General features: G+C 45.3%; 1 protein-coding gene across 1 annotated transcript; it reads left to right on the top strand.

Moving 5' to 3' along the window:
• Positions 1–4895: 4895 nt before the first annotated feature.
• On the top strand, positions 4896–7712 carry JAGN1 (jagunal homolog 1). Its single transcript, XM_001494365.5, has 2 exons — positions 4896–5144; positions 6754–7712. The coding sequence occupies exons 1-2, from the start codon at positions 5056–5058 to the stop codon at positions 7214–7216; spliced, it is 552 nt and encodes a 183-aa protein (XP_001494415.1). The 5' UTR covers positions 4896–5055; the 3' UTR covers positions 7217–7712.
• The last annotated feature ends 5569 nt before the right edge of the window (positions 7713–13281 follow it).

Below are 13281 nucleotides of genomic sequence, written 5' to 3'. Positions count from 1 at the left end.
GCTCAGGGCCAATCTTCCTCACACACACACAAAAAATCAGATTGTAGGGCCTCACTCAAGAGTCTCAGTCTGGGGTGGGCCCTAAGAAAGAGTGTTTCTAACAGATTCCTAGGTGATACTAAAGCTGAGGCTACTTAGGGACTCCACTTTGAAAACCAGCAGTCCAGCACTTGCTGCATGACGTAACTCTTCTAAACCTCACTTGGATCTGACGAATGGGGATTAAAAACAGCTCCCATCCCACTGGGTTATCATGAAGATTAAATGAGATAATCATGAAATGTACTTGCTATAGAGCTTAGTGCATCCTTCAGTAAATAGCTATTATTATTATCATCATTAAGATCTAACTCCTTTCTTGGAGGAGCTTCCAGGCAACCATTACTCATTCATTCAGCAAATACTTATTAGGCACTTACTGTGTGTCAGCTCTCCCAGGGGCCAAGAATACAGCAGGAAACAAGACAGCCTTGGCCCACACTTCAGGAGGCTGAGATTCCTGGGGTAGTGGGGAACTGAGACTATGAACAAATATGCAAATAAACAAAGTAATTTCAGATAATGATGTTCTGGGAAGAAAACAAAACAAGGTCATATAACAGCAAACGGCTGGAGAGCTGGATTGACCTGTGGGCTGAGAGGAGGTGAGCTTTCGGCTACACCCTGACCGGTGAGAAGCCAGTCTTTTGAAGTCCTGGAGCGTCTTAGTCTGTTTGGGCTGCTCTAAGAGAAAACCATAGAGCCGGGAGCCTGGAGCCTGGCAAGTCCAAGATCAAGGCACCGGTAGCTTTGGTGTGTGGTGGGGGTCTGCTTCCTGGTTCATAGACACCCATCTTCTCTCTGTGTCCTCACATGGTGGAAGGGGCAAGGGGTCTCTTTTATAAGGACACGAATCCCACCTCCTAAAAACCCCACCTCCAAATACCATCACATTGGGGTTTCAACATATGAATTTTTAGGGGGACATGAACATTCAGTCTATAGCATTCTGCCTGGGACTGGAAGCCAGTCTTTTGAAGTCCTGGGGGGAACATTCAAGGCAAAGGAAACATCAGGGCAAAGGATTTGAGAAGGGAATGAGCAGAGTGAGGAAATAGGAGCACAAATTGCTAAACTTTAAGGCAGTGCAAGAGCCAGAAGAAAAGTACAAACAAATACTTTAGGGAGGAAGTTCTGGGGAAAGGGTTGGGGCCCCTCCCTTGGACATTCACTCCTTAAACATTTACTGAATGTCCAACGTGTGCTTGCTGACCCATGATAGGCCAATGGATGACTCAGAGGCAGCCTGGCCCTGAGGAACTCCCGTGCAGCATGAAAAGCAGACACAGAAAAGACAAAGGTAACCAACCACAAGCTAAAGCCGGAGGGCATAGGCCTGGGTGGAGGACGGCTCAGCGAGCCTGAGGATTCTCATGGTGCTTAGGAGAAGAGGATCCTTTGGGCTCAGTTGGAACTTATTTATTCAACAAGCATTTCTTGAGCTTTTACATTCTGCCAGGCATTATTGGGTTGCTGGGGACACAGGTGACTCCTTTCTTGTCCCTCTCTTTAGGGAGTTCACATTCCAGTGGGAGACGCAGATGTCTGAGTACGGTTCTCAAACTCTGAAGTGCATAAAAATCATTTGAGGGCCGGCCTGGTGGTTCAGTGGTTAAGTGCGCATGTTCCACTTTGGTGGCCCGGGGTCTGCCAGTTCGGATCCCGGGTGCGGACATGGCACCACTTGTCAAGCCATGCTGTGGTAGGCATCCCACATAGAAAGCAGAGGAAGATGGGCACAGATGTTAGCTCAGGGCCAGTCTTCCTCAGCAAAAAGAGGAGGATTGGTGGCAGATGTTAGCTCAGGGCTAATCTTCCTCAAAAAAAAAAAATCATTTGAGACACCTTAGAGTGGAGAAGGACTCTAGCTGTGATTCAAAATTGAGAAGCCAAAAAAAGAAAGTATTATACATTTAACTACATAAAAAAATATTCTGTGTGTTAAATTTGTAATACCATGAGCAAAGTCAAAAGACATACAATAAATAGGAAGAGTACACCTCAACTAATATCATAGACAGGAGCCAATCTCCTCTCGGTCTCTGTCTCTGTCTGCCATTCCCTTTCTCCTTCTCTATCTGCATATAAATTAAGACAAACAACACAGCAGAAAAATGAGCAAAGAATATGAACATAGGTCAGGGAAATGAAATACAAACGACCCCTAAACATGGGAAAAGATGCTTAATCTCGCTTATAGAAATAGAAATGCATCTTAAACTACACTAAGATGCCAATCTTCACCCACCAAACTAGCAAATGTTGGCAAAGCTGTGAGTAAACAGGGAGTCGGACACAGCCACACACTGCTGGTGAGAATGTAATTGAGATAATCCCTGTGGAAGGCAATTTGGCCACATCTACCAAAATTACAAATACTATCTATTTTTTTTTCCAGCTTTATTGAGATGTAACTGACATATAACATTGCATAAATTTAGGGTGTAGAATGTAGTGAATTTATATATGTATTGCAAAATGATTACCACAATAAGGTTATTTAACATGTCCATCACCTCACATAGTTACAATTTGGGGGGACAAATCTACTCTCTAAGTAGATTAATTAGAGAGTAGTTACAAATCTACTCTCTAAGTAACTTTCAAATATGCAATACAGTATTGTCACTATAGTCACCATGTTGTACATTACATCCCCAGAACTTATTCATCTTATAACTGGACGTTTGTACCCTTCGACCACCTTCATTCGTTTCTCCCATTCCTCACCCCCGACAATCACCAATCTGTTCTGTTTTTATGAGTTTCATTTTTTTAGATTCCACATATAAGTGAGATTATATAGTATTCGTTATTCTCTGACTTCTTTTGCTAACATAATGCCATCAAGGTTCATCCCTATTGTCACAAATGGCAAGATTTCCGTCATTTTTATGGTTGAATAATATTCCGTTGTGTGTGTATATATGTATATGTGTGTATATATATATCACATTTTCTTTATTCATCCAACAATAGACATTTAGGTCTTTTTCATGTTTTGACTATTGTAAGTAATGCTGCTGTAGATATAGGGGTGCAGATCTCTTTGAAATAGTGATTTCATTTCCTTCAGATATACACCCTGGAAAGGAATTGATTACATGGTAGTTCTATTTTTAATTTTTTGAGGAACTTCCATATTGTTTTCCATAGTGGCTGAACCAATTTACATTTCCACTAATGTGCACAAGGATTCCCTTTCCTCCACATCCTCACCAATACTTGCTGTTATCTTTTTGATAACAACCATTCTAACAGATGTGAGGTGATATCTCATTGTGGTTTTGATTTGCATTTCCCTGCTGATTAGTGATGTTGAGGACCTTTTCATGTACCTGTTGGTCATTTGAATATCTTTGGAAAAATGTCCATTCAGGTCCTTTAGCCATTTCTAATCAGATTATTTGTTTCTTTGCTATTGAGTTGTATCAGTTCCTTGTATATTTTGGATATTAACCCCTTATCAGATATGTGGTTTGCAAATATTTTCTCCCTTTCTAAAGTTGCCTTTTCATGTTGTTGATTGTTTCTTTTGCTGTGCAGAAGCTTTTTAGTTTCATCTAATTCCACCTATTTATTTTTACTCTTGTTGCTTGTGCTTTCGGTGTCCTACCCATAAAATCAGTGCCAAGACCAATGTCAAAGAAGTTTTTCCCATGTTTTTTTTTTTTTAGTAAGCAAAAATATCTATAATTATTAGTAGGTTTAGCAAAATCTTCAAGTACATAAAGTTGTATATTTAAAAAAATTGCCCATGCCTATTAACCACAGAAAGCATATTACAAATTCTGATTTTATCCAAAAATCTATGAGAAGACGGCCACCAGAAATGGATGGTAGTGGGCAAATAACAGGAAGCCCAGAGCTTAATTCTCTCCTAAATACTATCTATTTTTTGATCCAGCAATACCACTCCTGGGAGTCTAGACTATAGATCTACCTGCCCATGAGTGAGATGGTATATGTACAAGGTTACCCACTGAAGCTACGTTTGTAATAGCAAAATAGTAGAAATGATCCAAAAGTCCTACAGGAGGGGCAGGTGAAATGAATTATGTTATATTCACATAACGGACTAGCACTAGGAAGCTACAAAAACATAAGTGAGGATGCTCTTTCTGTATTGATCTGGGGAAAACCAACAAGATATATTGTAAGTTAAAACAAGAAGCAAAGTCTTTAATTGTGTATAATACACTACCCTCTGTATTTCAAAAAAAGGAAATTAACATAACATCTGCTTGTATGTGCTTAAAGATACTCTGAAAATATATACAACATTTTAAAAAGTGTTTCCCTGGTTGGGTGGAATGGGGTGGACTGGCTGGACACTAGAATGTCTCTCAATTCAAGTTTGTCCTCTGTTCATGATTAGATTCAGGTTAAGCATCTTTGGCAGGAATATCACATAAGTGATGCTGTGTCCTCAGTGCATCAGCATGCAAGAAGTGTCAAGTTGGTCTTATTAGTGGTCAAGTTAACGTTAATTACTTTAAGGGGATGCGCACCAGACTTCTCCACTGTAAAGTTACCGTTTTCTCTTTGCAATGATTAAGCAATCCATGGGGACAAACCTCGAGACTGTGTGAATGATGTGTGCTCTTGGGAAAATCACAGGACCCTTCCAAGCATCAGTTTCTCCATCTGTCAATTGGGCACAGCAGCATTTTAAACGCGTATTAGAGTTAAAGAAAGTGAAAGTGCTCCAGAAGCTGGAGAATCGGCTCAGCACAGATGGCAAAAACACGCCACCGCCACCGCCGATTAATTTCTTGCGCACTCCAAAGCGGGAGAGGCGGGACAAGGTGGGGCCAAAACAAGGAGAGCGCGCAAGTGCGCTTGCGCGACCACAGAGTCGGTCCTCCCGAGACAGAGAGGCCGGAAGTTGTCGCAGAACCGCGCGGCTGGGAGGTTGGCGGAACTGAGGCGGCGCGAACGGGGTTGGGGGCAGTTTGGCGCGATAGTAGCTTCGGGGGGTCGGCGAGAGGGGCTGCGGGGTTCTGGGCGGGGACAATGGCATCTCGGGCGGGCCCGCGAGCGGCCGGCACTGACGGCAGCGACTTTCAGCATCGGGAGCGCGTCGCCATGCACTACCAGATGAGGTATGACTCGAGGCGAGGAGCACGGAGGCGGCCTCGGCCGGAGCCTGGGGGGCTCGGAGAGCGACGCCGGCCCGGCCTCGCGCGCTCCCTCCCCAGCCGGGCCCCGCATCTGCCGAGTCCCCTCCTCCCGTGGCGGCCCGGGGCCTGTGCCCATCCCTGGGAAGCCGGGTCGCCCCCGTGCGCTCCACTCTTTGACCCGCCCGGTGCCCCGAGGGGTCCGGCCCTGCCCGGCTCCGGAGTCGCGACGATGCTGGCCCTCGGGAGCCTCGTTGCTGGTTGAGCCCCGGTTTCCTCATCTGCAAAGGGAAACGTAATCCACCTTTTAGGTTTTGATGAAGAATGAGTGAGCTAAAAATTTGTGTAGAGGACGTAGCGTAAGATCGAGCACAGAATAGGAGTCTGCCCGGTACGTGGTAGCTGTTACATTTATATTTTGGACCCTAAAGTCCAGCCTTTCCCTACCTAGAGTGAATTTTATGACCACCCCCACGTAAGGGGTATTTCTGCATTCATTTATTCGCTCAACAGATATTTACTGAGCTGCTACCCATCACGCATTGTGCTAGGCCCTGAGGATACGATAATGAGCAAAAGCAGACCTGGTCTTTGTATGCACGTTTTACCTTCAATAAAAAAGTTTGTTAACAAACAAAACTGGTCCCTGCCTTCATGGAGCTGGAAGTCGAGAGGTGACTCATTTTTCTCCTACCTGCCGTTCCACGCTTTCTATAATGAATATTTTTAAAGTAAAAATTAAAAAGATTTTCCTTCCTTAAATCCATTGGACTCTCCCAGAATGTTTTTCACATCTTTCTCTCCAGAGTTTTAAAGAATGACAAGCCCTTTGGACCCTCACTTCATTTTTATCCTTAGATCCCTGCCTAAGGGGACCTCACAACCCAAGCAAGAGTTGTCATGCCTGTCCAGAGCAGGATCTCTGCCCTCGGGGTGTGAAGAGGATCCATTCGGGACCTGAGAATTGGAAGAATAAGAGAAACACATGCATCCTTTAGATGACAAATCTGTAGCTGGAGAAGTGTGAGCAGCCTGAGCTTATTTCCTGGCTGCCAGTGCCTCTTTCCACGAGGCTGGACTCCTATGGGGCAAAGTCATTTTTCTAAACACAGCTCTGAGATACTCTTCTGCCTTTAAACAGACTCTTTCTTACTCTTTACAGCTTCATATCCCACTGCTCCTGTCCCCCTTCCATGTATTCCTGCCACACTCACCCGCTTGCTTTCCTGGAACACGAGTGCTTTTGCCTTTTTGCCTGCATACTGTTACCTCTGCTTAGAATGCCCGTCTCCACCCACCCCTCAGAGCCTAGCTCAAATATCACCCTCCTCTGGGTAGCTTTCTCAGACATCCCATCCGCAGAATTGATGACTCCTTCCTGTGATCCATGTATTTTGCGACACATATTTACTAGAGCTTTTCCAATCTGTTTTCTAATTATATTTTCTTCCTCTGTTCCTTGTGCCCAGCCTCCAGGCAGGGGCTGTGTCGTATTCACGTTTGTATCCCATTGTCCAGTGTAGTTGCCTGGCATATAGTTGGTGGTCAGAAAATTTTGAATGAAAGGTACTTCTCCCTCTGCTCTGCCCCACAGTGTGACCCTCAAGTTTGAAATCAAGAAGCTGATCTACGTGCATCTGGTCATATGGCTGCTGCTGGTTGCCAAGATGAGCGTGGGACACCTGAGGCTGTTGTCACATGATCAGGTGGCCATGCCCTATCAGTGGGAGTACCCGTATTTGCTGAGCGTTGTGCCCTCTCTCTTGGGCCTCCTCTCCTTCCCCCGTAACAACATTAGCTACTTGGTGCTCTCCATGATCAGCATGGGGCTCTTTTCCATCGCTCCCCTCATTTATGGCAGCATGGAGATGTTCCCTGCCGCACAACAGCTGTACCGCCATGGCAAGGCCTACCGCTTCCTCTTTGGTTTTTCTGCTGTCTCTGTGATGTACCTGGTGTTGGTGCTGGCAGTCCAAGTGCATGCCTGGCAGTTATACTACAGCAAGAAGCTCCTAGACTCTTGGTTCACCAGCACACAGGAGAAGAAGCGTAAATGAAGCCTGCTTGATGGACTGCTCCAGGGTGACGCCTGGGCCTCCCGTTGGGTGGAGTGAGGGTAGAGGAGCTGTTCTGAAATCTTTGGTGATTTTAGCAGCTGTGCTGTTGGCAACTAGTGCAAACTAGGGCCAAGTTCTGGAAAACCCCTCCTGTTGGCCATCAGCTGAGGCGGAAAAACTATTTTATTCCTCGTTGGCTGGAACTGGGTGATCAACAGCTATAAAACAAACTTAAGTTGGTTGAAGTGAGGTCCTTCGGGGTTTTTATTTTAAGACCAAGCCTCATCCTTGCCTCTTTTTGGTCATTCTCTCCACTTCCATCCATCACCCCTTAGCCACCGAAACTGAAGGAGAAATGGAATAAATCAAATTCTACTTCAATCTCTAGGTCATGGGGCAGGAACCATTTGGGAGGCTGCTCCCCCTGCAGGCTGTGGTCTCTACTGCGAAGCATTTTAATTACAAAGAACCTCAATAAAGTTAAAACTGCCCTGTCCACCCTGTGCCTTGTGTTTGGGATTTGATAGCGTGTAAGAGGTGCGTTGCTTGAGTGGCCTTAGACACCAGGAGGTAGGTAGAAGCGCCCAGGGAAACCTGGCAGTGGCCTTAGAGAGCTGAACTGGGCACAGGAAACCCCAGTCAGTTGCAACCCTACAGCTGATTGGCAGAAACTACCATGGGCCACACACTTAATCTCTCGACCTGTAAAATGATCCGTTCGCGTTCATGCAGCTTGGGTCTGGCCTCTTTTGGTTGGGTATTCATGTTTATCATTCAGTGTTAACAGTGTCAGTTATGTGTCTAATACTGTATGATAGTGTCCAAAAGGACTTTTTTTTTTATTTGGCACCTAACAACTGTTGCCAATCTCCTTTTTCCCCCCACATCCCCCCAGTACACAGTTGTGTATTTTAGTTGTGGGTCCTTCTAGTTGTGGGATGTGGGACACTGCCTCAGCCTGGCCTGACAAGCAGTGCCATGTCTGCGCTCAGGATCCGAACTGATGAGGCCCTGGACGGCTGAAGCAGAACGTGCGGACTTAACCATTTGGCCATGGGGTCGGCCCCCAAAAGAATTTTAAAGTACCCCTGCATACAGGGGATTTGCAATCCAGGTGACACATGATAGAGGTGTGACACAACTGATGAATATAGAATGTAGTGGTGTGGAGCAAATATGTTAAAAATAGAAGTGGGAAAGAGATCTGAACTAAAGGCTCTTTCACACCTGCAAGTATGACAACAGTAAATATTTGTTGTGTGAAAGATGTGTGTCTTTTTGCTCTTACCCACTTGACGTTATTTTCTCTGGATGATGCCCAGATCGCTGCCCTCTTCAGAATTACAGTCATTTTTTTTGTTCTATAAACATTAAGTATGTACTCAGTCACCCTTGGGTACTGGCAGTACTTCTAACTGCAAAACCTCTTCCTCTAGATGTCCTGATTATCATCTCAGATTCAGTGTATCCCAAACTTAACTCTTTGCCTTCTACCTCATATCCATTCCTCTTCCCACATCCCTGTATGCAAGCGAGTAAACCAAGAACATAGCTCTGGATCATCAAGTCCCTACTACTGCCATTATTTTTTGTACAAATACAATTCCTTAATCTCTTTCAGACATTTCCAAAGTGTGATCCCAATGTACCAGCCCTGCCTTATCTCCCAGTACTCTCACTCACACACTATCTCAGTCAGCAGAACCTCTCATGAATCCCCACATTGGTTCTATGTTCCCAGTTTGCTTAAAAATTTCCCTTTGTACTTTTAGACTCCTTTCTTGCTTATCCTTCAAGACTAAGGTCATATGGTAATTCTGGGGCTTTCTGGTTCCTTCAAGCAGTGAGAGTTCTTTCTTTGATTTCAGGTGGCATTTTTATTTTGCCTCTTTTATTGACAGAATTATTAGTCTACATATCTTTTCCTCACCCCTTGCTCAGTACCTAACATGTAGTGTACACTATGAACTTAGTGAATGAAGTAACTTGTCCTACTGTAGACTACAGTCGGGATGTATTTCACCGAGAAAAGACGTAGACTGAAGCAGAGGTAGGATTGAGAGAGCAGAGAGGAGCAGGTGGAACTGCCTGGGTGATGGAGTTAGTGCACCAGGCACGGGTTGTTAATTTTCGAAGAATTGAGATGCCAATAATTATTACACACAAAGAAGTTAAAAATTTTTTTGACTTTTTTTTTTAAAGATTGGCACCTGAGCTAACAACTGTTACCAATCTTTTTTTTTCTTCTCCCCAAAGTCCCCCAGTACATAGTTGTATATTCTAATTGTGAGTGCCTCTGGCTGTGCCATGTGGGATGCCACCTCAGCATGGGTACCATGTCCGCACCCAGGATCCAAACCGGCAAAACCCTGGGCCGCTGAAACGGAGTGTGCAAACTTAACCACTTGGCCCCAGGGCTGACCCCCAAAATTTCTCATTATTAGAATCATACTTTACAATCTCGGAGTTCTTTTAAAGACCATTATGAAAATTCTTGTCAACACACATACAAACAAACCATTTGGTATATTTTCGTTGTCTGCTTCTTGGGTTGTTGAGATTCCTCTTTTCTGAGTTTTTCCAAACATTTTTTCTGGCCTCGTGATTGTAGCATTCCCTGAAGCAAACAAGATCCCCTTTGATAAAGTGGGAAGAATACTGTATTTGGATTAGAAGTCTGGGGTTCAGGTACCAACGTGATCATGTGCCTAAGATCATATGGCCAAGATCAAACCTGCCTATTTCATAGGATTGTTTTGAAGATCCAATAAGGTGAAGTATTGTGAAGGTGCTTTGTGAATTATGTAAAACTAGATAAATGTGAGAAATGGTTATTACTCCCTGAAGCTTACAGAAGTGGAGAATGAAGGTGTTGGAGGGACCCTTAGCATCTAGTCCATGAGAAAGGCGGTATGGTGGAACGAACACAGCTCCTGATATCAGACTGACTTAGGTTGGAATTCTAGCCAGGCATTTTGCTAGCTTCTGTCTTGAGCAAGATACTTGAGCCTCTGTTTTTGGTCTGACACGTGGGGATCATGGTAGCTACCACCCAGGCTTCTTGTGAGGATTAAACAAAATAATGTACATGAACAGTCTAGTACATAGTTGGTGCTTACTATCAAAACCCTTTCCGTTGATGAGCAGTGTTGGCATCCCCCCCTCAGATTAGGGTTCCCTTTCTCTTCTCTTAGGCGTAATTTCTTGCCTCAGAATTCTGGAGCTTGATCTCTTTTGGAAGAGCAGAAATGAGGAAGGGATACTTGTCTACTCTTGGTTTACACTGGGCTGATTGGTTGGACCTTCCTGCTCAGGGTGCCCTAACAATAGCCACAGTTGCCCATCAGACCTTAGGACTCGGCCATTACAGGCAGAGCCTGGCGATGCTGCACGGTCTGAGCAGGGTCTGTGCATGGGTAAGGCTCGGACAAGAAGAACGGCTGCCCAAGGCCCCCACTGTGTACTCTGTACCTGAGCATGTGCAGGGAGACTTGCCAAGACCTCCTGAGCTCCTGGCTTGGTCCCCAAGTAAAGGTTATTAGAGCATGGAGTCTGGGTCAGCTCATTCACACACAAACCACAAGTGAGACAGGCCTTAGTCACCTTTCAAGAGGGCAGGGCCTCTGTGCTGCAGGCCTGCCACACACCTCTGTTGCCTTTACTCCAGTTGGCCAGCTCCTATTCCAGCCACAGAGTTACTCCCACCTTGTCGACACTTGCCAAACAATCTCTGCTCTCCTAGAAGTCCAACCACTGAAAACTCACTTTCAGAAGACCTACTTTCCTCTGTTCTTTCCAACTTCCAATTTCTTTCTCCACATTGTTCACCCTACCAGCTACATCACACCACTACATCTAGTACTTCTTTTTTTCTTTTTCCTTGAGGAAGATTAGCCCTGAGCTAACTACTGCCAATCCTCTTTTTGCTGAGGAAGACTGGCCCTGAGCTAACATTTGTGCCCATCTTCCTCTACTTTATACGTGGGACACCTACCACAGCATGGCTTTTGCCAAGTGGTGCCATGTCCACACCCGGGATCTGAACTGGCAAACCCCGGGCCTCTGAGAAGGGGAACGTGTGCACTTAACCACTGCACCACCGGGCCGGCCCCTAAATCTAGCACTTCTGTGGACCACCAGAAGCCCTCTGACTTCCCACAGATCTTCCCAAGCAGTGTGTTCTGGCAGAAAGCCAGAAAGACATGGGAGTGAATCCTAGCTCTTGATTATCATGTTTGGATAAGTTACTTAATCTTCCTAGAGTTTCCTAGACTGTAAAATGGTTTAATAAGACCTCTAGGGTTGTAGTACTAACAGAATGAGATACTGTGGGCAAAGCACAAGGCCAGAGCCTGAGAGCAGGAGCTCAGCAAATGTTGATTTGATGCCCTCCCCTTCCCCAGGGTGTGCTGGAGTTCGCCCGCCCTGCTTTTTACTGTAAATCCTTTTTGGAACAGGCTCCACAATAAATAAGTAAACCAGCCAGACAATAAATAAAACATAGACCTCCTTTTCTCTCCTTTCCCCCTTTCTTCCTCATCTTTCTTCCTTTTCCTTTTCTACAGGCTCCTTTTCTTCCCTTTCTATTCTTATTATTCTTTTCTTTTGTGTGTGTGCGTCTCTCTATTTGTTTCTTTCCTGCTTCTCCTACCATACCTTAGCCAGGGTCAGGGAGCAATTAATCAAATATTTTCACTGTGAGAGTCAGATCAGAAGATGTAAGCAGTCAAGAAAGAGGAGTGTTGAATGGAACCAAGTTTCTCGCTTCATGCCCCCAGCTTTGGAGAATGCATGATCTGTTTAGATCTAAACCACTGTGGGTTAGGTAGAAATCTGGGGGAAGACTCCCTAACCTATCTTTAGTATGGCCAAACCACCCTTTACTCCCTTCACACGTTACTGGTTTGTTTTCAGTGATGCGCTCCAAGGCCAAAAGACAACTGTGTCAGGCTGGCTTTTTTGGGTTCCCAGGAGCAGAGGGAGATGAGGCAGTGGGAGGAGAGACCTTAAGAGAATTGAACTGTGAGAGGCTAGCAGAAGTGGAGTTTCCTGGGCTAGAGACCTTGACCTTGGCCAAATCATCTTCCTCTCTGCTTCCTTATTTCTTTTTCTTTTCTTTTCTTCTTCTTCTTCTTTTTTTTTTTGAGAAAGATTAGCCCTGAGCTAACATCTGCCACCAATCCTCCTCTTTTTGCTGAGGAAACACCCGTACCCATGTTCCTCTACTTTATATGTGGGACATCTGCCACAGCATGGCTTGATAAGTGGTGTGTAGGTCCATACCCAGGATCCAAACCGGCGAACCCTGGGCCTTTGAAGCAGAGCACACAAACCCAAGCACTATGCCACCGGGCCAGCACCTGCTTCCTTGTTTCTTTATGAAATGAAAACAGTAATTCTCCACCAGTCTCACAAGGTGGTTGGGAGGATCAAATACGAAAGTGCTTGGTGAAATGTGAAACAGATAAACTGCTACTTAGATGGAAATTATTGTAATTTATATTTATTCAATTACAGAGCACTTATTTTATGACGTTCACCCCTAGCTATTGGAGAAACACCAGGAAATAGAAAGGGTCCGTATCTTCTAAGGAACTCAAAAGCTAGAGGGTATTTTTAGGATAATGGGTAGGATGGGGTCTTCAGACTGGCCTGAAGACTTAGGAACTAGAACTGAGCTAAAGAAGGCTAAGGTCAGGCTGCTGAAAAGTGCAGATGGACAATGACCGTCTCAAGATGCCTCCGCCTGGTAGGTGTGCACCAGATTTCCTACTGTGTGTGTCGCCAAGGTGAGAGCTGAAGCAGCTCAAGTGCTCCATGAGCAGGAGGAAGCTGTGGGATGATGGGGAGGGTCCCCACAAAGACTGGAGCCTCGTCAGCATCGGAAACCACAGGAAACCAGGTCAGTGCGTGGGGCCCGCTCCCTCAGCTTCAGGGCTCAGCTATGAGCTCTGGGGCTTCTTGAGCAGACTGTACTGGTCCTCGAAGCTGGAGGCCCCCTTAGCATGGAGTCCTTTGCCTAGAAGAGCTGGAACTGGCCAATGGTTAGAGAGAGGAAGGCTGAG

Source organism: Equus caballus, chromosome 16 (assembly GCF_041296265.1).
Source record: "Equus caballus isolate H_3958 breed thoroughbred chromosome 16, TB-T2T, whole genome shotgun sequence".
In the NCBI taxonomy this organism is placed as follows: Eukaryota; Metazoa; Chordata; class Mammalia; order Perissodactyla; family Equidae; genus Equus; species Equus caballus.
This window is presented reverse-complemented; position numbering and strand designations above follow the sequence as displayed.

Excerpts from the sequence above, each read along its gene's own strand:
- JAGN1 (XM_001494365.5), top strand. The coding sequence starts at position 5,056 with ATGGCATCTCGGGCGGGCCCGCGAGCGGCCGGCACTGACGGCAGCGAC. Across the intron at positions 5,145-6,753 it reads GCCATGCACTACCAGATGAG|TGTGACCCTCAAGTTTGAAA; the intron begins GTATGACTCGAG and ends TCTGCCCCACAG.